General features: G+C 45.7%; 1 protein-coding gene across 5 annotated transcripts in view; it reads left to right on the plus strand.

Moving 5' to 3' along the window:
- Window positions 1-24,279, plus strand: part of rpl7l1 (ribosomal protein L7-like 1) — a 53,889-nt gene that overhangs the window by 19,185 nt on the left and 10,425 nt on the right. For all 5 annotated transcript variants that reach the window (XM_085978560.1, XM_085978543.1, XM_085978573.1 and 2 more), the window contains exon 5: window positions 23,937-24,046. In XM_085978560.1, coding sequence (XP_085834686.1) covers window positions 23,937-24,046 — 110 coding nt within the window. The remainder of the gene's footprint in view (window positions 1-23,936; window positions 24,047-24,279) is intronic.

Below are 24,279 nucleotides of genomic sequence, written 5' to 3' on the forward strand. Positions count from 1 at the left end.
CCCACTAGTCACTGCCTGCCACTCAGAAAAAGACCCGTTTATTCCAACTCTTTGCTTTCTGTCTGCCAACCAGTTCTCTATCCAAGTCAATACCTTGCCCCCAATCCCATGTGCCTTAACTTTACACGCTAATCTCTTATGTTCCTCCCTCTCATCAGACCCTATGTTCCCCGACATCTCTGGGAGGTTATTTGTGTCCTCCTTTCTGAAGACAGAACCAAAATATATATTTAATTGGTCTGCCATTTCTTTGTTGCCCATTATAAATTCCCCTGATTCTGACTGCAAGGGACCTACGCTTGACTTCACCAATCTTTTTCTCTTCACATATCTATAAAAGCTTTTACAGTCAGTTTTTATGTTCCCTGAAAGTTTACTCTCATATTCTATTTTCCCCTTCTTAATTAATCCCTTTGTCCTCCTTTGTTGAATCCTAAACTGCTCCCAATCCTCAGGTTTACTGCTTTTTCTGGCCAATTTATATGTCCTCTCCTTGGATCTTATGCTATCTCTAATTTCCCTTGTTAGCCACGGTTGAGTCACCTTTTTTGTTTTATTTTTATGCCAAACTGGGATGAACAAATTCTGGAGTTCATCCATGCGGTCTTTGAATGTTTGCCATTGCCTATCCACCGTCAACCCTTTGAGTGACATTCCCCAATCAATCCTACCCAACGTGCGCCTCAGACCATCGTAGTTTCCTTTATTTAAATTCAGGACCCTAGTCTCTGAGTCAACAACTTCATTCTCCATCTTAATGAAGAATTCTATCATATGATCGCTCCGACCCAAGGGGCCTCGTTCAACAAGATTGTTAATTAATCCTTTCTCGTTACATAATACCCAGTCTAAGATTGCCTGATCCCTGGTTGGTTCCTTGACATATTGGTCCAGGAAACCATCCCGTAACACTCCAGGAATTCCTCCTCCACAATATTGTTACTAATTTGTTTAGCCCAATTTATATGTAGACTAGCTGAAGTGCCCGGCGGTGCCGAGGCTTTTTCGAGGGCATGTTGTTGTTGGAAGAGAGAGAGGGAGCGACTGGGGGAAGAGAGAGAGCGACTGGGGGGAAGAGAGGGAGGGGAGGGGTGGGGGGAAGAGAGGGAGGGGGGGGAGGGCGGGGAAGGGAGGGAGGGGGGAAGGAAGGGAGGGAGGGGGGAAGGGAGGGCGGGGGGGGGAAGGGAGGGCGGGGGAGGGGAAGGGAGGGCGGGGGGGAGGGGGAGGGAGGGCGGGGGAGGAGAGGGGGGGATGGAGGGCGGAGGGGAGGGAGGGCGGTGGGCGCCCCCCCCCCCGAGGGTCGCGCCCCCCCCCCCCCCCGGAGGTGAAGACCGCCGATTGCGCGCGCAGCAGGAGCTGAGACGCGGCATCTCTCTCGGCCGGCGGGCCCAGTTGCCAGGGCAACCGTGACGCTGACCAAGCCAGAGAGAGAGACGCCGCGTCTCAGCTGCTCCTGCTGCGCGCGCGCCCCCCCCCCCCCCCCCCGAGGGTCGTGGCCGCCCCCCCCCCTCCCCCCGAGGTGAAGACCGCCGATTGCGCCCGTTGCCAGGGTAAAGCTGGACGCTCAGCAAGCCCCGGCAGAGAGAGACGTCTCAGCTCCTGCTGCGCGCGCACCCTAGCAGCGCTGGGCTGAGGCTCGGCCCTCCAGCCTTCGAGTGGGGCCGGGAGGTGCCTAGCTCGGGCGTGGGTGCGGAGGAGACGCCGAGGCTTCTAGGCCTACCTGGAAAAACGGGGAAAGGTAGGAAAATTAATGAGATTAGATAAGTTAATTACTTTCTAAATCATTTTTTTAAAAAACAATATGTGTTTTAAAAGCAACGTTTTTTTTTAAGACGCAGAAAGCGGGAAAAAGAAAGGAAAAGTTTGGAATCAAGATGGCGGCGACTCACCTCGGTTCAGAACGATAAAGCCCGGCCACACGCGCACCGATTGGCCCAGCGGCACACACCAACAACCCGGCGTACGATTGGTCGAGCTCGAGGTCACTCTGTCGCTAATGAGCGGATAATGAGATGCTAATGAGTGGAATGTTGAAGGTTTTTGGGATACCGCGGGCGCAATTTTAGCCCGGCCGAAACGTAAATATGCTTAAAACCGTCTCGGAAGCGTAAGCTTTCTTTGGAGGTAACGCGCGCATAGGTACGCCCTGTAACTTTCGAGTGCATACCCGCAACGCACACGCGATGACAGACAGATAGACAGAATGACAGAAGTACCGATTTATATATATAGATTAAAGTTACCCATGATGACTGTTGTGCCCTTACTGCACGCTCCTCTAATTTCCCTTTTAATGCCATCCCCAACCTCCGCATTACTGTTTGGAGGTCTATATACCACTCCCACTAACGTTTTCTGCCCCTTGGTATTTCTCAGTTCTACCCATACAGATTCCACATCATCAGAGCTAATATCCTTCCTTACAATTGTGTTAATCCCTTCTTTAACCAGCAATGCTACCCCACCTCCCTTTCCTTTTTGCCTATCTTTCCTGAATATTGAATACCCCTGGATGTTGAGTTCCCAGCCTTGGCCACCCTGGGGCCATGTTTCCGTAATCCCAATCAAATCATAATCGTTTACCTCTATTTGCGCAGCTAATTCATCCACCTTATTACGAATGCTCCTCGCATTAAGACACAAAGCCTTCAAGCTTGTTTTTTTAACGCTCTTAGACCTATTAGAATTATTAATTACTGTGGCCATGTTTGATTTAAACTGTTGATTTCTCTGACTGCCACTTTTGTTTTTCTCCTTCCTATCTTTTTCTTTTATCCTTGTTTCCCTTTCCTCTGTCCCTTTGCTCAGGTTCCGAACCCCCTGCCATTTTAGTTTAAACCCTCCCCCAGAGCACTAGCAAACACTCCTCTTGCCCTTAATATACTTATAAAACACCTTGGGATTTTCCTTTATTTTGCCCGCCAGTGTTTTTTCATGCCCCCTCTTCGCTCTCCTAATTTCTTTAAGTACCCCTCTGCACTTTCTATACTCCTCTAGGGCTTCCACTGTTTTTAGTCCTTTGTATCTGCCAAAAGCCTCCCTTTTTTCCTAATCCATTCTTGTATATCCCTTGACATCCAGGGTTCCCTGGGCTTGTTGGTCCCACCCTTGACCTTTACGGGAACATGTTGGCGTTGTACTCTCTCTATTTCCTTTCTGAAAGACTCCCACTGCTCTGATGTGGATTTTCCTACAAGTAGCTGATCCCAATCCACTTTGGCCAGATCCTGCCTTATCATATTAAAATCGGCCTTCCCCCAATTTAGAACCTTTATTTCCAGTCCATCGTTGTCCTTTTCCATGACTACCTTAAATCTCACCGAATTATGGTCACTATCACCAAAATGCTCTCCTACTGACACTTCTACCACTTGCCCGGCTACATTCCCTAGAATTAGGTCCAGTATCGCCCCCTCTCTTGTAGGACTTTCTACATGCTGGCTCAAAAAGCTCTCCTGGATGCAGTTTAAGAATTTCGCACCCTCTAAGCCTTTCACACTCTGACTATCCCAGTTAATATTAGGGAAGTTGAAATCCCCCACTATTATTACCCTATTATTTCTACACTTCTCTGAGATTTGCCTACATATCTGTTCCTCTATCTTCCTCTGACTGTTTGGGGGCCTATAGTACACTCCCAGCAAAGTGCTTGCCCCCTTTTTGTTTTTAAGTTCTACCCATATGGCCTCATTGGAGGAACCTGCTAAGATATCATCCCTCCTTACAGCAGTAATTGACTCCTTGATTAATATTGCGACACCCCCTCTTTTACACCCCCGTCTGTCTCGCCTGAAGATTCTGTACCCCGGAATATTGAGCTGCCAGTCCTGCCCCTCCCTCAACCATGTCTCCGTGATCGCAACAATATCATACTCCCATGTGTTCATCAACACCTACAATTCATCTGCCTTACTCGCAAGACTCCTTGCATTAAAATAAATGCCCTCCAGCCTTGCCATACTCCCTTGTGCCGTTACATATTTGCTCTGTCTTCCAGGCTGACTTGTTTTTTCCTCTATATTTGGCTGTGCATCACCCCCTACTATAGCTCCACTCCGTATCCCATCCCCCTGCCAAGTTAGTTTAAACCCCCCCCCCCCCCCCCCCCCCCCAACAGTACTAGCAAACCTCCCCGCAAGGATGTTGGTCCCATTCCGGTTCAGTTGCAACCTGTCTGACTTGTACAGGTCCCACCTTCCCCAGAAGCAGACCCAGTGATCCAGGAAACTAAAGCCTATTCCTATACTCACTAACACGTGGCACCGGGAGTAATCCAGAGATTGCAGCCTTTGAGGTCCTGCTTTTTAATCTGCTACCTAGCTCTCTAAATTCTTGTTGCAGGACCTCATCCCTCTTTCTACCTATGTCGTTGGTACCAATGTGAACCATGACCTCTGACTGTTCGCCCTCCCCCTTCAGAATGCCCTGCAGCCGTTCAGTGACATCCTTGACCCTGGCACCAGGGAGGTAACATACCATCCTGGAGTCACGTCTGCTGCCACAGAAACGTCTATCTGTTCCCCCCTACGATAGAATCCCCGATCACTATTGCTCTCCCACTCTTTTTCCTCCCCTCATGTGCAGCTGAGCCACTCGTAGTGCCACGGACTTGGCTCTTGCTGCATTCCCCTGAGAAACCATCTCCTCCAGCAGTATCCAAAACGGAAAATCTGTTGGAGAGGGAGATGGACCCAGGGTCTGGTGAACCTTCGCTGCACTCCCTCTATGGCAAGTATATCCTTTCTTAGGTAAGGAGACCAAAACTGCACACAGTACTCCAGGTGTGGTCTCACCAAGGCCCTGTATAACTATAGTAAGACATCCTTGCTCCTGTACTCAAATCCTCTTGCAATGAAGGCCAACATACCATTTGCCTTCCTAACTGCTTGCTGCACCTGCATGTTTGCTTTCAGTGACTGGTGTACAAGGACACCCAGGTTCCTTTTGTACATCAACATTTCCCAATCTATCACCATTTAAATAATACTCTGCCTTTCTGTTTTTCCTACCGAAGTGGATAACTTCACATTTATCCACGTTATACTGCATCTGCCATGTATTTGCCCACTCGCTCAACTTGTCTAAATTGCCTTGAAGCCTCTTTGCATCCTCCTCACAACTCGCAATACAACCTAGTTTCGTGTTGTCAGCAAACTTGGAAATATTACATTTGGTTCCCTCATCCAAATCATTGATAATATATCGTGAATAGCTGGGGCCCAAGCACTGATCTTTGCGGTACCCCACTAGTCACTGCCTGCCATCCTGAAAAAGACCCATTTATTCCTACTCTGTTAACCAATTTTCAATCCATGCCAGTATATTGCCCCCAATCCCATGTGCTTTAATTTTGCACATTAACCTCTTATGTGGGACTTCAGCAAAGGCCTTCTGAAAATCCAAATACACCACATCCACTGGTTCTCCCTTATCTATTCTACCAGTTACATCCTCAAAAAAAAACTCCAGTAGGTTTGTCAAACACGATTTCCCTTTCATAAATCCATGTTGACTTTGTCTAATCCCGTTGATATTTTCTAAGTGTCCTGTTATCACATCCTTTATAATAGACTCTAGCATTTTCCCTACTACAGGAAACTTTATGCTATCCGGCACCGACGGGACCGAGCTGCTGCCGTTCCCTCAAAACTGCCGGACACTCCAGAGTTAATGTTGAAAGATACAGAGATTCTTATCTCCATATCTGACAACAAACACTGTTGCTCAGCAACAGCTTCTAAACAGTCGGGTGCAGCTGCAAGCGTCTGTAGCTAAAGCTGTTGCTGTAGCTACAGATCTTGCAGTGGCTGACTGGGGGGAAAAAAGCAAAGAAAACAAACGAAAAGAATAAAAAATGGCTCCTGATTTTTGCCGGTGGCTCCAGCTTGCTGGATGGTTCGCTTCCGGATAACTCAAAGTTTCCTGTACTGATGTTAGGCTAACCGGTCGGTAGTTCCCTGTTTTCTCTCCCTCCTTTTTTAAATAGTGGGGTTACATCTGCCACTGTCCAATCTGCAGGAACTGTTCCATGATCTATAGACTTTTGGAAGATGATAACCAATGCATCCACTATTTCCATGGCTACCTCTTTTAGTATGCAGATTATCAGGTCCTGGGGATTTATTAGCTTTCAGTCCCATTAATTTCTCCAGCACTCTTTTTTTTACTAATACTAATTTCCTTTAATTCCTCCTTCTCACTAGACCCTTGGTTCCCTAGCATTTCTGGGAAGTTATTTGTGTCCTCTTCCGTGAAGACAGAACCAAAGTATTTGTTTAATTGCTCTGCCATTTCCTTGTTTCCCCATTATAAATTCTCCCGTTTCTGACTAAGGGACCTACATGTGTCTCCACTAATCTTTTTCTTTTTACATGCTTGTAGAAGCTTTTACAGTCCGCTTTTATGTTCCTTGCAAGTTTACTCTCATACTCTATTTTTCCCCTCTTCATCAATCTCTTGGTCCTTTTTTGCTAAACTCTAAACTGCTCCCAATCCTCAGGCTTGCTACTTTTTCTGGCAACTTTATATGACTCTTTGGATCTAATACTATCCTTAATTTCTTTTGTTAGCCATGGATGGGCCGCTTTTCCTATTGTGTTTTTGTGCCAGAAAGGAATCTATAACTGTTGCAATTCATGCATTTGTTTCTTAAATGTTAGCCATTGCCTATCCACCGTCATTCCTTTTAATGAAGCTCCCTAATCTGTCATAGCCAACTCACTCCTCATACCTTCGTAGTTTCCTTTGTTTAGATTTAGGACCCTAGTTTCGAATTGGACTACTTCACTTTCCATCTTAATGAAGAATTCTATCATGTTATGGTCACTCTTCCCTAAAGGACCCCACACAAGATTATTAATTAACCCCTTCTCATTGCACAATACCCAATCTAGGATAGCCTGTTCCCTAGTTGGCTCCTCAACGTACTGGTCTTAAAAACCATCTCGTACACACTCCAGGAATTGATCCTCCACAGTATTATTGCTAATTTGGTTTGGCCAGTCTATATGTAGATTAAAGTCACCCATGATTACTGTGGTACCCTTGTTACATGTATCTCTAATTTCCTGTTTGATGCCATCCCCTACATTACCATTACTGTTTGCAGGCCTATAGACAACTCCCACCAATGTTTTCTGCCCCTTGGTGTTTCTTAGCTCCGCTCAGACTGATTCTACATCTTGATTTTTCTGAGCCAATATCCTTTCTCACTATTGCTCTGATTTCGTCCTTTACTAACAAGCCACCTCACCTCCTTTTCCTTTTTGCCTGTCCTTCCTAAATATCGAATATCCTTGGATATTCAGCTCCCAGCCTTGGTCACCCTGCAGCCATGTCTCCGTAATCGCAATTATATCGTATCCGTTTACATCTATTTGCGCTGTTAATTTGTCTACCTTATTACGAATGCTTCGTGCATTCAGATACAGTGCCTTTAGATTTGTCTTTTTAACATTTTTAGACATTTTGTTTAATAACCTCTTGTGTGGCACCTTATCGAATGCCTTCTGAAAATCTTCGTTTTCTCTCTCCCTCCTTTCTTAAATATTGGGGTTAGATGTAATATCTCCAAGTTTGCAGATGACACAAAGCTGGGTGGGCGTGTGTGCTGTGAGGAGGATGCCGAGAAACTCCAGTATGATTTGGACAGGTTGGGTGATTGGGCAGAAGCATGGCAGATGCAATATAACATGGATAAATGCGAGGTTATCCACTTTGGTGTCAAAAACAGGAAGGCAGATTATTATCTGAATGGCAATAGATTGGGAGAAGGGGAAGTGCAACGAGACCTGGGTGTCCACGGAAGCTCAACGTAAACTCGAGGAACAGCACCTCATCTTCCGATTAGGCACTCTGCAGCCTTCTGGTCTCAATATCGAGTTCAACAATTTCAGATCATAACCTCGGCCCCTATTTCATTTTCACTTATATTTTTCCACTCCTTTCCTTTCCCCTCCCCCCCCCCCTTTCCTTTTGTTTCTCTCTCACACCTGGCAGCTATCTTTTACCCTGCCAGTACACTTTACACCTAATCACAGCCTATTACCATCCCGTCTAGCTTCTAATCTCTTTTACTTCTTTTGGTTCTTTTATTCTTTTGTCTGATCGCAGCCCTGCCTTCGATCTAGTTCCTTTTCTCTCCAGTTTTGAAGAAGGGTCAAACCCGAAACGTCAACTCAAATTTCTCTCCACGGATGTTGCCTGACTTGCTGAGTTTTTCCAGCATTTTCTGTTGTTATTTCGGATTTCCAACATCTGCAGTATTTTGCTATCGAGACCTGGGTGTCCTTGTGCACCAGTCGCTGAAAGTAAGCATGCAGGTGCAGCAGGCGGTTAAGAAGGCAAATGGTATGTTGGCCTTCGTAGCGAGAGGGTTTGAGTACAGGAACAAGGCTGTCTTGCTGCAGTTGTACAGGGCCTTGGTGAGGCCACATCTTGAGTATTGTGTGCAGTTTTGGTCACCTTATCTGAGGAAGGATGTTCTTGCCATGGAAGGAATGCAGTGAAGATTCACCAGGCTGATACCTGGGATGGCAGGAATGACGTATAAGGAGAGATTGGGTCAATTGGGCTTGTACTCGCTGGAGTTTAGAAGAATGAGGTGGGATCTACATAGAAGATAGGAGCAGGAGTAGGCCATTCGGCCCTTTGAGCCTGCTCCACCATTCAATGAGATCATGGCTGATTATCCAAATTCAGTACCCTGCCCCTGCCTTCTCCCCATAGCCCTTGATCCCTTTAGCCTTAAGAAATATATCCAACTCTTTCTTGAATATATTTAATGAACTGGCCTCCACCGCCCTCTGTGGCAGAGAATTCCACAGGTTCACCACTCTCTGGGTGAAGAAATTCCTCCTCATTTCAGTCCTAAATGGCTTACCCCTTATCCTTAGACTATGACCCTGACAGGCCTGACAGAATTTTATAGGTTTCGATGAGATCCCCTCTCAATCTTCTAAATTCCAGTGAGTATAAGCCCAATCGACACAATCTCTCCTCATACGTCATCCCTGCCATCCCAGGTATCAACCTGGTGAATCTTTGCTGCACTCCTTCCATGGCAAGAACGTCCTTCCTCAGGTAAGGTGACCAAAACTGCACACAATACTCAAGATGTGGTCTCACCAAGGCCCTGTACAACTGCAGCAAGACATCCTTGCTCCTGTACTCGAACCCTCTTGCTACGAAGGCCAACATACCATTTGCCTTCTTAACCGCCTGCTGCACCTGCATGCTTACCTTCAGCGACTGGTGCACAAGAACACCCAGGTCTCTTTGCACTTCCCTTGCCTTTGGCAGAGAATTCCACAGGTTCACCACTCTCTGGGTGAAGAAATTCCTCCTCATCTCTCCTAAATGGCTTACCCCTTATCCTTAGACTGTGACCCCTGGCTCTGGACTCCCTGACCACCGGGACCATCTTATAAAATTCTAACAGGACTAGACAGACTAGATGCTGGAAGGATGTTCCTGATGGTCGGGGAGTCCAGAACCAGGGGTCACAGTCTAAGGATAAGGGGTAAGCCATTTAGGACAGAGATGAGGAGGAATTTCTTCACCCAGAGAGTGGTGAACCTGTGGAATTCTCTGCCAAAGAAGGCAGTAGAGGCCAATTCATTAAATATATTCAAGAAGGAGTTGGATAAATTTTTTAAGGCTAAAGGGATATGGAGAGAAGGCAGGAACAGGGTACTGAATTTGGATGATCAGCCATGATCTCATTGAATGGTGGAGCAGGCTCGAGGGGCCGAATGGCCTACTCCTGCTATCTTCTATGTTTCTATGTTACATTTGCTACCTTCCAATCCGTGGGAACCGTTCTAGAATCAATGGAATTTTGGAAGATTACAACTAATACATCCATACATCTATAGCCACCTCTTTCAAAACCCTAGGATGTAGGCCATCAGGTCCAGGGGATTTATCAGCTTTAAGTCCCATTAATTTCTCCAGTACTATTTTTTTTACTAATACTAATTTCTTTCAGTTCCTCATTCTCGCTAGACCCTTGGTTCTCCACTATATGGAATGCTTGCCTTTATTAGCTGTGGCATAGAATACAAGAGCAGGGGGGGGGGGGGTTATGCTTCAACTGTATAAAACACTAGTTAGGCCTCAGCTAGAGTACTGCGTGCAGTTCTGGTCACCACATTACAGGAAAGATGTGATTGCACTAGAGAGGGTACAGAGGAGATTTACAAGGATGTTGCTGGGAGTAGAGAATCTTAGCTATGAGGAAAGACTGGATAGGCTGGGTCTGTTTTCCTTGGAACAGCGGAGGCTGAGGGGAGACCTTATTGAGATGTATAAAATTATATGGGGCATAGATAAAGTGGATAGAAAGGACCTATTTCCCTTAGCAGAGGGGTCAAAAACCAGGGGGCATTTAAAGTAATTGGTGGAAGGTTTAGAGGAGATTTGAGGGGAAATTTCCTCACCCAGAGGGCTGTGGGGGTCTGGAACTCACTGCCTGAAAGGGTGGTAGAGGCAGGAACCCTAACCATATTTAAGAAGTACTTGGATGTGCACTTGGGATGCTGTAACCTGCAGGGCTACGGACCGAGAGCTGGGAAGTGGGATTAGGCTGGAGAGCTCTTTGTTGGCCGGCGCGGACACAATGGGCCAAATGGCCTCCTTCCGTGCTGTAACTTTCTATGATTCTATTTCCGGGAGGTTTTTTCTGTCTTCCATGAAGACAGACACAAAGTATTTGTTTAATTTTCTGCCATTTCCTTACTCCCCATTGTAATTTCCCCAGTCTCAGCCTGTAAGGGACCCACAATTACTTTCACTAATCTTTTCCTTTTTATATACCTATAGATAGAAGCTTTTACAGTCTGTTTTTATGTCTCTCGCTAGTTTACGCGTATATTCTATTTTCCCTTTCTTTATCAATTTCTTTGTCCTCCTTTGCTGAATTCTAATTCTCCCAATCCTCAGGCTTACTGCTTTTTTTGGCAACATTATAAGCCTCTTTGATCTAATACTATCTTTAACTTCTCTTGTTAGCCACGGTTGGAACACTTTTCCTGTGGGGTTTTTGTGCCTTAAAGGAATGTATATTTGTTGTAAATTATGTATTCTTTAAATACTAGCCATTGCTTGTCTACCGTCATACCTTCTAATCTAGTTTCCCAATCTACCTTGGCTAACTCGCCCCTCATACCTACATAGTTTGCTTTGTTTAGATTTAAGACCCTACTTTCGGATTTGACTAAATCGCTTTCAAACTTAATATAGAATTCTATTATATGGTTACTCTTCTGTAAGGGCCCCTTTACTACAAGGTTATTAATTAACCCTTTCTCATTGCACAATACTAGATCAAAAATAGCCTGTTCCCTAATTGGTTCCTGAACATACTGATCTAGAAAACTATCTTGTATACATTCCATGAATTCATCCTCCACACTATTACTGCAATTTGGTTTGCGCAGTCTATACGTAGATTCAAGTCCCCCATGATTACCGTATTACCCTTGTTACATGCGCCTCTATAATTTCCTGATTTATACTCTGCCCTACATTACAACTACTGTTTGGGGGCCTATAAACAACTCACACCAATGTTTTCTGCCCCTTACTGTTTCTTAGCTCCACCCAAACTGATTCTTCTTGATTTTCAGAGCTAAGATCCTTTCTCCCTACTGTCTTTATCCCATCCTGTATCAGGGCTACCCCTCCTCCTTTTCCATTTTTCACATAGAGTCATAGAGTTTTACAGCACAGAAAGAGGCCCTTCGGCCCATCGTGTCTGCGCCGCCCATCCATCCCTGTCCAGTCTAATCCCATTTTCCAGCATTTGGTCCATAGCCTTGTATGCAATGGCATTTCAAGTGCTCATCCAAATGCTTCTTGAATGTTCTGAGGGTTCCTGCCTCTACCACCCTTTTAGGCATTGAGTTCCACATTCCAACGACCCTCTGGGTGAAAAAGTTCCTCCTCAAATCCCCTCTAAATCTCCTGCCCCTTACCCTGAATCTATGCCCCCTTGTTATTGACCCCCCTACTAAGGGGAAAAGTTCCTCTTTGTCTACCCTATCTATGCCCCTCATCATTTTGTACACCTCAATCAGGTCCCCCCTCAGCCTTCTTTGCTCCAAGGAAAACAACCCCAGCCTGTTTAGTCTTTCTTCATAGCTGAGGCGCTCCATCCCAGGTAACATCCTGGTGAATCTTCTCTGCACCCTCTCCAAGGCAATCACATCCTTCCTATAGTGAGGCGACCAGAACTGCACACAGTACTCCAGCTGTGGCCTCACCAGCGTTTTGTACCGCTCCATCATAACCTCCCTGCTCTTATATTCTATGCCTCGGCTAATGAAGGCAAGTATCCCATATGCCTTTTTAACCACCTTATCTACCTGCTCCGCTGCCTTCAGGGATCTATGTACATGTACACCAAGGTCCCTCTGACCCTCTGTACTTCCTAGGGTCCTACCACTCATTGTGTATTCCCTTGCCTTATTTGTCCGTCCAAAATGCATCATCTCGCACTTTTCAGGGTTTAATTCCATTTGCCACTTTTCCGCCCATCTGACCAACCCGTTTATATCGTCCTGTAGCCTGAGGCTTTCCTCCTCGCAATTTACCACCCCACCAATTTTCGTGTCATCTGCGAACTTACTGATCATACCTTTCACATTCTCATCCAAATCATTTATGTAGATCACAAACAACAAGGGACCCAGCACCGATCCCTGAGGTACCCTACTGGACACAGGCTTCCAGTCACAAAAGCATCCTTCGACCATCACCCTCTGCCTCCTGCCACTCAGCCAGTTTAGGATCCAACGCGCCAAGGCACCCTGGATCCCATGGGCTCTTACCTTCTTGACCAGTCTCCTATGCGGGACTTTGTCAAAAGCTTTACTGAAGTCCATGTAAACCACATCCACAGCATTTCCCTCATCCACCTCCCTAGTCACCCCCTCGAAAATTCAATCAGATTTGTCAGACATGATTTACCCTTGACAAAGCCATGCTGACTATCCCCGATTAATCCTTGCCTCTCCAAGTGGAGACTAATTTTGTCCCTCAGAATTTTTTCCAATAATTTCCCTACCACAGATGTTAGGCTCACTGGCCTGTAATTCCCTGGTTTATCCCTGCTACCCTTCTTGTATAATGGTACTACATTAGCTGTTCTCCAGTCCTCTGGTACATCCCCTGTGGCCAGAGAGGTTCTGAAAATTTGTGTCAGAGCCCCTGCAATCTCCTCCTTTGCCTCCCACAGCAGCCTGGGATACATCTCGTCCGGGCCTGGGGATTTATCCACTTTTTGGCCTGCTAAAACCGCTACCACCTCCTCCCTCTCGATGCCAATATGTTCAAGTATGTCACAGTCCCCTTGCCCGATTTCTATGTCTGCATCGTCTTTCTCCATAGTGAACACAGATGCAAAAAATTCATTTAAAACCCCGCCTACATCATCTAGCTCTACACACAGATTGCCACTTTGGTCCCTAATGGGCCCTACCCTTTCCCTGGTTATCCTCTTGCCCTTAATATACTTATAAAACATCTTAGGATTTTCCTTTATTTTGCTCGCCAGTGTTATTTCATGGCCCCTCCTCGCCCTCCTAATTTCTTTTTTAAGTATGCCCCTGCACTTTTTATACTCCTCTAGGGCTTCTTCTGTCTTTAGTCTTTTGTAACTGCCAAAAGCCCCCCTTTTATTTCTAATGCATTTTTGTATATCCCTTGTCATCCAAGGTTCCCTTTGCTTGTTGGTCCCACCCTTGACCTTTACAGGAACATGTTGGTGTTGTACTCTCTCTATTTCCCTTCTGAAAGTCTCCCACTGTTTTGATGTGGATTTTCCTATAAGTAGCTGCTCCCAGTCCACTTTGGCCAGATCCTGCCTTATCATATTAAAATCGGCCTTCCCCCAATTTAGTACTCTTATTTCCGGGCCGTCTTTGTCTTTTTCCATGACCACCTTAAATCTCACCGAATTATGGTCACTGTCGCCAAAATGCTCTCCTACTGATACTTCCACCACTTGCCCGGCTACATTCCCCAGAATTAGGTCCAGTACCGCCCCCTCTCTTGTAGGACTTTCTACATGTTGGCTCAAAAAGCTCTCCTGGATGCACTTTAAGAATTCTGCACCCTCTAAGCCTTTCACACTCTGACTATCCCAATTTATATTGGGGAAGTTGAAATCCCCCACTATTATTACCCTATTATTTTCGCACTTCTCTGAGATTTGCCTACATATCTGTTCCTCTATCTCCCCCTGACTGTTTGGGGGCCTATAGTACACTCCCAGCAAAGTGCTTGCCCCCTTTTTGTTTTTAAGTTCTACCCATATGGCCTCATTAGAGGAACCCGCTAATATATCGTCCCTCCTTACAGCAGTAATTGACTCCTTAATTAATATTGCAACACCCCCTCCCCTTTTACACCCCCCTCTGTCTCGCCTGAAGATTCTATACCCCGGAATATTGAGCTGCCAGTCCTGACCCTCCCTCAACCATGTCTCCGTGGTAGCAACAATATCGTACTCCCATGTGTTCAACAACAACTTCAGTTCATCCACCTTATTTGTAAGACTCCTTGCATTAAAATATATGCCTTCCAGCCCTGCCATATTCCCTTTTGCTTTCACATATTTGCTCTGCCTTCCCAGCTGACTTGTTTTTCGCTCTGTATTTGGCTGTAAATCACCCCCTGCTATAGCTCCACTCTGTACCCCAACCCCCTGCCAAGTTAGTTTAAACCCCCCCCAGCAGTGCTAGCAAACCTCCCCGCAAGGATATTGGTTCCCCTCTGGTTCAGGTGTAAACCGTCCGACTTGTACAAGTCCCACCTTTCCCAGAAGCAGACCCAGTGATCCAGGAAACTAAAGCCCTCCCTCCTGCACCATCCCTTTAGCCACGCATTCATCTGTTCTATCTTCCTATTCCTATACCCACTAGCACGTGGCACCGGGAGTAATCCAGAGATTACAACCTTTGAGGTCCTGCTCTTTAATCCTTCACCTAGCTCCCTAAATTCTTGCTGCAGGACCTCATCCCTCTTTTTACCTATGTCGTTGGTACCAATGTGGACCACGACCTCTGGCTGTTCACCCTCCCCCTCCAGAATGCCCTGCAGCCGCTCAGTGATATCCTTGACCCTGGCACCAGGGAGGCAACAAACCATCCTGGATTCACGTCTACGGCCACAGAAACGCCTATCTGTTCCCCTTACTATAGAATCCCCTCTCCTCTATCTCTTCTAAAAGTTAAATATCCTGGAATATTTAGTTCCCAACTGTGGTCAATTTGCAACCACGTCTCCGTAATGGCTATTACATCAAACCTATTTCTATCTCCGATATTAATTCATCTATTTTGTTGCGAATGCTTCGTGCATTCAGATATCGTGCCTTTAGCTTCGACTTTTTTCTATTTTTCCCTGATGTCACCTCAGTCACTGATGCCCTATGACCTTTGTTACTCTCTCTGTCCCTTCCTGACCCACTCTGCTTATTTTTACCCAAAACTCTGCTCGAGAGCTTTGACATTTCTCTCGCTGCTTTTAGATTTACTCTCTCCTGAATCCTCCCCCCACCCCCTTCATTAGTTTAAAGCCCTGTCTACTGCCTTAGTTATTCGAATCGCCAAGACACTGATTCCAGCCTGGTTTAAGTGGAGCCCATCCCAACGGAACAGCTCCCTCTTTCCCCAGTACTGGCGCCAGTGCCCCATGAAGCAAAACCCCTGCCTCCCACACCACTCTTTGAGCCATGCATCTCCTTATCCCTATGCCAATTGGCGCGTGGCTCAGGTAACAATCCAGAGATTATTACCTTTGAGGTTCTGCTTTTTAATTTGGACCCCAACTCCTCAAACTCTCTCAGCAGAACCTCAATCCTAGTTCTACCTATGTCGTTGGCTCCTACATGGACCACGATAACTGGATCCTCCCCTTCCCACTCCAAGTTTTTCTCCAGCCGCGAGGAGATGTCTTTAATCCTGGCAACACAACCTTCAGAACTCTCGGTCATGTCTGCAGAGAACAGTATCTATCCCCCTGTATACTGTCTCCTACCACAGCTACATTCCCTTTCCGTCCCCCCACTTGAATGGCCTCCTGCGCTATGGTGCTGTGGTCAGCTTGCTCATCCATCCTGCAGGCTTTTCCCTCATCCACACAGGCAGCAAGAACCTCATACCTGTTGGATAAGGACAAATGCCGAGGTTCCTCCAGCACTGCACCTGGGGTCCCCTTACCTGCCTGAGTTACAGTCACACCCTCCTGTCCCTGACCACTAACCAGACCTGTACTACTACCTAACCTAAGGGGTGTGACTGCCTCCTGAATCAAAGTGTCCAGGTAACTCTCTCCATCCCTGATGCCCCACAATGTCTGCACCTCAGACTCCAGCTCAACAACTCTGAGCTGAAGTTCCTCAAGATGCAGGCACTTGCTGCAAACGTGGTTGTCCGGGATCACAATGCTCTCCACAAACTCCCACATGCTGCAGTTGAGGCACACCATCTGCACTGCCATCCTTATAAGACCTTGTTCTATTTAATTAAATTTGTATTTAAGTAACTTAGTTTACAGTTTAGTTTCTTAACTACTTAATTGTTCTAGATTAAGTTATGGGTAATGAAAATAAATATCTACCTGTAACACAAAGCATTACAAGTAGTGTAGGCAAAAAGCAGCAACTCCTTCCCCCCTCTTCTCCAAATTCCCAAATGAAACACTCTGTTTACATGCACTTTGTTTAATTCCGCTATGTGCAGACCGAAGGTGCTGTATCTGGTTTGCTCGGTGTCCTCCCCCAGATGGTTTGCTATGTTAGTTGTAGTTTATTACAGCTAAACACTAATGAGACACCGTGGATTAATAAAGTCAAAAGGGAAAAATTGGGGGTAAGGAAAGCAGCATATATTAAGTACATGGACAGCAGGGGTGAGCATGATAAGGGAGAATGCAAAGAGATTAGGAGAGAAGTCAAAAAAACAATTAGGATGACAAAGAGGAACTATGAAATTAAATTATCAAGGAACATAAAACAAAATAGTAAAATATTTTGCAGGCTCAGAAATTTTTTTAAAAAAAGGAAGGTTGGGATGGGAATAGGGCCACTAAGGGATGGGCAGGATAATATCAGGCAGCGATAGAGAGATGGCAGAGATATTAAATAATTACTTTGCTTCAGTATTTACCAGGGAGATAGAACAGGTGGACATGACATCGGATGATGAGATAACTGCATTTAAAATAAAGCGAGGAAATATATCAAACAAACTAATTAAACTCAAACAGGATAAAAACCCTGGTCCGGACGGATTACATCCGCGCATTTTAAAAGAATCTAGGGAAGAGATAGCAAAAGAAAAAAGAAAGAAAGACTTGCATTTCTACAGCGCCTTTTACGACCACCAGCCATCTCAAAGCACTTTACAGCCAATGAAGTACTTTTTGAAGTGTAGTCACTGTTGTAATGTGGGAAACGCGGCAGCCAATTTGCACACAGCAAGCTCCCACAAACAGCTATGTGATAATGGCCAGATAATCTGTTTTAGTGATGTTGGTTGAGGGATAAGTATTGGCCAGGGCACTGGGGATAACTCCCCTGCTCTTCAAAATAGTGCCATGGGATCTTTTACGTTCACCTGAGAGAGCAGACGGGGCCTCGGTTTAACGTCTCATCCACAAGATGGCACCTCCGACAGTGCAGCGCTCCCTCAGCGCTGCACTGGAGTGACAGCCTAGCTTTATGTGCTTAAGTCCCTGGAGTGGGACTTGAACCCACAACCTTCTAACTCAGAGGCGAGTATGCTACCCACTGAGCCACAGTTGACACTGGCATGTCAGAGGCATTACTACGCATATTGTTAGCAAAAGGTGTAGTGCCAGAGGACTGGCGGATAGTTAACGTAATACCTTTTTTTAATGGAGATAGAACATGTCCAGGGAACTATAGACCAGTCAGCTTTACATCGGTGGTAAAAATAATGGAATCCCTACTAAAGGAGAAAATAGAAGAACATCTAGAAACCAAAAATATAATAATAAATAGTCAGCATAGATTTCAAAAGGGAAAGTCTTGCTTGACCAACCTAATTGAATTTTTAGAAGAGGTAACGGAGAGAGTAGACAACGGTAATGTAGTAGATGTACTTTATCTAGATTATCAAAAGGCCTTCGATAAGGTACCACATAATAGACTAATGAATAAGGTCAGGGGACAAGTAGCAGAATGGATAGCAAGCTGGCTTCAAGACAGAAAGCAGAGAGTAGGAGTAGAAGGGCAGAATCTATATGGTTAGAGTTAAGAAGCAATAGAGGTGCCATTACTAGGTGTATTCTATAGGCCACCAATGAGTGGGAAAAATATGGAGAAGCAAATTTGTAGAGAAATTACAGAGAGATGCAAGAACTATAGAGTAGTGATAATGGGGGATTTCAACTTTCCTAATATAGACTGGGATAGTAATAGTGTAAAGGGCAGAGAGGGAGAAGAATTTCTGAAGTGTGTTCAGAAGAACTTTCTGGATCAGTATGTTTCCAGCCCAACGAGGGAGGAGGCATTGCTGGATCTGGTTCTGGGGAATAAGGTAGGTCACGTGGAGCAAGTGTCAGTAGGTGAACATTTAGATAACAGTGATCATAGTATCATAAGGTTTAGATTAGCTATGGAAAAGGACAGAGAGCAATCTAGAGTAAAAATACTTAATTGGAGCGAGGAAGGCCAGTTTCAATGGGATGAGAACGGATCTTGCCCGGGTAAATTGGAATCAAAGATTGGCAGGAAAAACATGAATGGAACAATGGGCTGCCTTTAAATAGGGTACAGTCGCGGTACATTTCCACTGGGCAACTAAAGTCAGAGCTCCCTGGATGACGAAAGAGATCAAGAGTAAGATGAAGTAGAAAAGGAGCGCATATGACGGATGTCAGATCGAGAATACATCTGAGAATCAGGCTAAAATAGAAAGTTCAGAGAAGTGAAAAAGAAAATAAGAGGGGCAAAGAGAGGGTATGAAAATAGAATGGCAGCTAACATAAAAGGTAATCCAAAAGTCTTCTATAGGCATATAAATAGTAAACGGGTAGTAAGAGAGCAGGAATTTAAAAAGTCAGAGAAAGGAGAAGGCAATAGAGCAGGGTAGCGATGGGGGTAATGGTAACCAGAGTGTGACAGGAAGGGACAGAATGTATAAAAATAAGAGTGCATCAGAAAGTGGGATCAAAGCACGGAAAAATAGTAAAAAGACAAAATTAAAAGCTCTTTATCTGAATGCACGCAGCATTCGTAACAAGATAGATGAGTTGACGGCACAAATAGATACAAATGGTTATGATCTGATCGCCATTACAGAGACGTGGTTGCAAGGTGACCAAGGCTGGGAATTGAATATTCCGGGATATTTAACATTTCGGAAGAATAGGCAGAAAGGAAAAGGAGGTGGTGTAGCTCTGTTAATGAAGGATGAGATCAGTGCAGCAGTGAGGAATGATATTGGCTCAGAAGAGCAAGATGTAGAATCAGTTTGGGTGGAGATAAGAAATAATAAGGGAAAGAAGTCACTGATGGGCGTAGTCTATAGGCCCCCAAACAATAACTACACTGTAGGACAGAGTATAAATCAAGAAATAATGGAGGCTTGTAAGAAAGGTACAGCAATAATCATGGGAGATTTTAATCTTCATATTGATTAGACAAATCAAATTGGCCACGGTAGCCTCGAGGAAGAGTTCATGGAGAGTATCCGGGATGGTTTCCGAGAACAATACGTTGTGGAACCAACCAGGGAGCAGGCTATCTTAGATCTGGTACTGTGTAATGAGACAGGATTAATAAATGATCTCATAGTAAAGGATCCTCTAGGAAAGAGTAATCATAGCATGGTTGAATTTCAGATTCAATTGGAGGGTGAGAAAGTTGGGCCTCAAACCAGTGTCCTGATCTTAAATAAAGGCAATTACAAAGGTATGAAGGCAGAGTTGGCTAAAGTGGACTGGGAAAATAGATTAAAGGGTAAGACGGTTGATAAGCAATGGCAAACATTTAAGGAGATATTTCATAACTTTCAACAAAAATATATTCCAGTGAGAAGGAAAGACTTAGAGAAGGGAGAACCATCCGTGGCTAACTAAGGAAGTAAAGGATAGTATCAAATTGAAAACAAAGGCATACAATGTTGCCAAGATTAGTGGAAGGCCAGAGGATTGGGAAATTTTTAAAAACCAGCAAAGGACGGCTAAAAAAATAATAGAGAAAGAAGATGGATTACGAGAATAAACTAGCAAGAAATATATAAAAACAGATAGTAAGAGCTTCTACAGGTATTTAAAAAGGAAGAGAGTAGCTAAAGTTAACGTTGATCCCTTAGAGGATGAGACTGGGGAATTAATCATGGGGAACAGGGAAATGGCAGAGACTTTGAACAAATATTTTGTATCAGTCTTCACGGTAGAAGACACTAAAACCATCCCAATAACACATAATCAAGGGGCTATAGGGAGGGGGGGGAACTTAAAACAATCACTATCACTAAAGAAAAAGTACTCGGTAAAATAATGGGACTAAAGGTGGACAAGTCCCCTGGACCTGATGGCCTGCATCCTAGGGTCTTAAAAGAAGTGGCTGCAGAGATAGTGGATGCATTGGTTGCAATCTACCAAAATTCCCTGGATTCTGGAGAGATCCCAGCGGCTTGGAAAACCGCAAATGTAACTCCCCTATTTAAGAAGGGAGGGAGACAGAAAGCAGGCAACTATCGACCAGTTAGCCTAACATCTGTCATTGGGAAAATGCTGGAGTCCATCATTAAGGAAGTGGTAGCAGGACATTTAGAAAATCATAATACAATCAAGCAGAGTCAACATGGTTTTATGAAAGGGAAATCATGTTTGACAAATTTACTGGAGTTCTTTGAGGATGTAACGAGCAGGGTATTTGGATTTCCAGAAGGCATTCGATAAGGTGCCACATAAAAGGTTACTGCGCAAGATAAGAGCTCACGGGGTTGGGGGTAATATATTAGCATGGATAGAGGATTGACTAACTAACAGAAAACAGAGAGTCGGGATAAATGGGTCATTTTCTGGTTGGCAAACGGTAACTAGTGGGGTGCCACAGGGATCGGTGCTGGGGCCTCAACTATTTACAATCTACATTAATGACTTGGATGACGGGACCGAGTGTAATGTAGCCAGATTTGCTGATGATACAAAGATGTGTGGGAAAGCAAGTTGTGCGGAGGACTCAAAGAACCTGTAAAGGAATATATACAGGTTAAGTGAGTGGGCAAACATTTGGCAGATGGAGTATAATGTGGGAAAGTGCAAGGTTATCCACTTTGGTAAGAAAAATAAAAAAGCAAATTATTATTTAAATGTAGAGAGATTACAAAATGCTGCAGTACAGAGGGACCTGGGGGTCCTTGTGCATGAAACACAAAAAGTTAGCATGTAGGTACAGCAAGTAATCAGGGCGGCAAATGGAATGTTGGCCTTTATTGCAAAGTGGTTGGAGTATAAAAGTAGGGAAGTCCTGCTACAACTGTACAGGGCGCTGGTGAGACCACACCTGGAGTACTGCGTACAGTTTTGGTCTCCTTATTTAAGGAGGGATATACCTGCATTGGAGGCAGTTCAGAGAAGGTTCACCAGGTTGATTCCTGAGATGAAGGGGTTGACTTATGAAGAAAGGTTAAGCAGGTTAGGCCGATACTCATTGGAGTTTAGAAGAATAAGAGGTGATCTTTATGAAACAAAGAAGATACCGAGGGGGCTCGACAAGGTAGATGCAGAGAAGATGTTTCTCCTCATGGGGGAATCTAGAACTCGGGGGCATAGTTTCAGAATAAGGGGTCGCCCATTTAAAACTGAGATGAGGAGCAATTTCTTCTCTGAGGGTCTTAAATCTGTGGAATTCTCTGCCCCAGAGCGCTGTGGAGGCTGGGTTATTGAATATATTTAAGGTGGAGATAGACAGATTTTTGAACAATAAGGGAGTTATGGGGAGCGGGCAGGGAAATGGAGCTGAGCCCAAGATCAGATCAGCCATGATCTCATTAAATGGCAGAGCAGGCTCGAGGGGCCAAATGGCCTACTCCTATTTCTTATGTTCTAAGAGGAGGGGTGGGGCTGATTAGGGACCAAAAAGGAGACCTACGCATGGAGGCAGAGGGTATGGCTGAGGTGCTAAATGTGTACTTTGCATCTGTTTTCACCAAGGAAGAAGCTGCTGCCATAGACATAGTGAAAGAGGAGATACTGAATGGGATAAAAATTGAAAGAGAAGGTACTAGAAAGGCTGGCTGTACCCTTGTTCAAAAATGGGTGTAAGGATAACCCCAGCAACTACAGGCCAGTCAGTTTAACCTCAGGAGTGGGGAAGCTTTTAGAAACGATAATCGGGGACAAAATTAACAGTCACTTGGACAATTGTGGATTAATTAAGAAAAGCCAGCACAGATTTGTTAAAGGCAAGTCATGTTTAACCAACTTGATAGAGGGTTGATGAGGACAATGCAGTTGACGTGGTGTACATGGATTTCCAAAAGACGTTTGACAAAGTGCCACAGCCCTCCCTCAGTACTGCCCCTCCGACAGTGCAGCGCTCCCTCCGTACTGCCCCTCCGACAGTGCAGCGCTCCCTCAGTACTGCCCCTCCGACAGTACAGCCCTCCCTCAGTACTGCCCCTCCGACAGTGCAGCGCTCCCTCAGTACTGCCCCTCCGACAGTGCAGCGCTCCCTCAGTACTGCCCCTCCGACAGTGCGGCGCTCCCTCAGTACTGACCCTCCGACAGTGCAGCGCCCCCTCAGTACTGCCCCTCCGACAGTGCGGCGCTCCCTCAGTACTGACGCTCCGACAGTGCGGCGCTCCCTCAGTACTGCCCCTCCGACAGTGCGGCGCTCCCTCAGTACTGCCCCTCCGACAGTGCGGCGCTCCCTCAGTACTGCCCCTCCGACAGTGCAGCGCTCCCTCAGTACTGCCCCTCCGACAGTGCGGCGCTCCCTCGGTAATGCTCTCCTGGCCGGCCTCCCTTCTTCCACCCTCCATAAATTTGAGGTCATCCAGAACTCGGCTGCCCGTATCCTACCTCGCACCAAGTCCCGTTCACCCATCACCCCTGTGCTCGCTGACCTACATTGCCTCCCATTCCGGCAACGCCTCAATATTAAAATTCTCATCCTTGTTTTCAAATTCCTCCATGGCCTTGCCCCTCCCTATCTCTGTAACCTCCTCCAGCACCACAACCCTCCAAGAACTCTGCACTCCTCCAATTCTGGCCTCTTACGCACTGCCTCCCCCCCCCCCCCCCCCCCCCCCGATTTTAATCGCTCCACCATTGGTGGCCGTGCCTTCTGTTGTCTGGGCCCTAAGCTCTGGAATTCCCTGCCTAAACACCTCTGCCTCTTTTAAGACACTCCTTAAAACCTACCTCGTTGACCAAGGTTCCTGTCCTAATATCTCCCCATGTGGCTCGGTGTCCAATTTTGTCTGATAAAGTTCCTGTGAAGCACCTTGGGATGTTTTCCAATGTTAAAAGCGCTATATCAATGCAAGTTGTTGTTGTTGATTATGGGCTCAAGTCTGTGAAATGGGACTTGCACCGACGACCATCTGACTCGGGCGAGAGTGCTACTGACTGAGCCATGGACGACCATGTAGAGATGGGAAATCCAGAATACCACTTCAAAGTAAACCGTGACAATAGGGTGGAGGCACATGGTCAAACTGCAGGAAGGGGAACTTGGGAATGATGCCCGGACAACGGACATGACGATTAGAGTTTTGGGGGTGCGCTCCTAATGAGCAAGGCATGGACTTTGTATCGCGCTGGGAAGAGTAGTGTGGGGTGGACAACGCTCCGTACGTCAGCACAGTAATGTGATAACGTCGATGTGTGCACGCGGTGTCCGCTGCATCAATGTAGATCAGTTTATAGCTCTTGCCTTCTCCTCCTCGCAGGTTTCCCAATTTGAAATCCACTCGTGAACTGATTCTGAAACGAGGCCAAGCGAAAGTCAACAAGAAGCGTGTAGCTCTAACTGATAACGCGATCATCGAGCAGCACCTGGGTAAATATCGACAGTTAACATAATCCCGAACCTTGGTTAGACCACGCTTGGAGTACTGCGTACAATTCTGGTCACCATATAAAAAGGATATAGAGGCACTGGAGAGGGTGCAGAGAAGATTTACAAGGATGATACCAGACGTGAGGGTACACATCAGGAAAGGATGAACAGGCTTGAGTCTCTTCTCTTGAAAAGAGAAGGCTGAGGGGTGACCTAATAGAGGTCTTTAAAAT

This window comes from Somniosus microcephalus, chromosome 3 (genome assembly GCF_052327205.1).
Source record: "Somniosus microcephalus isolate GS21.2 chromosome 3, FLI_Smic_1.0, whole genome shotgun sequence".
Classification (NCBI taxonomy): Eukaryota; Metazoa; Chordata; class Chondrichthyes; order Squaliformes; family Somniosidae; genus Somniosus; species Somniosus microcephalus.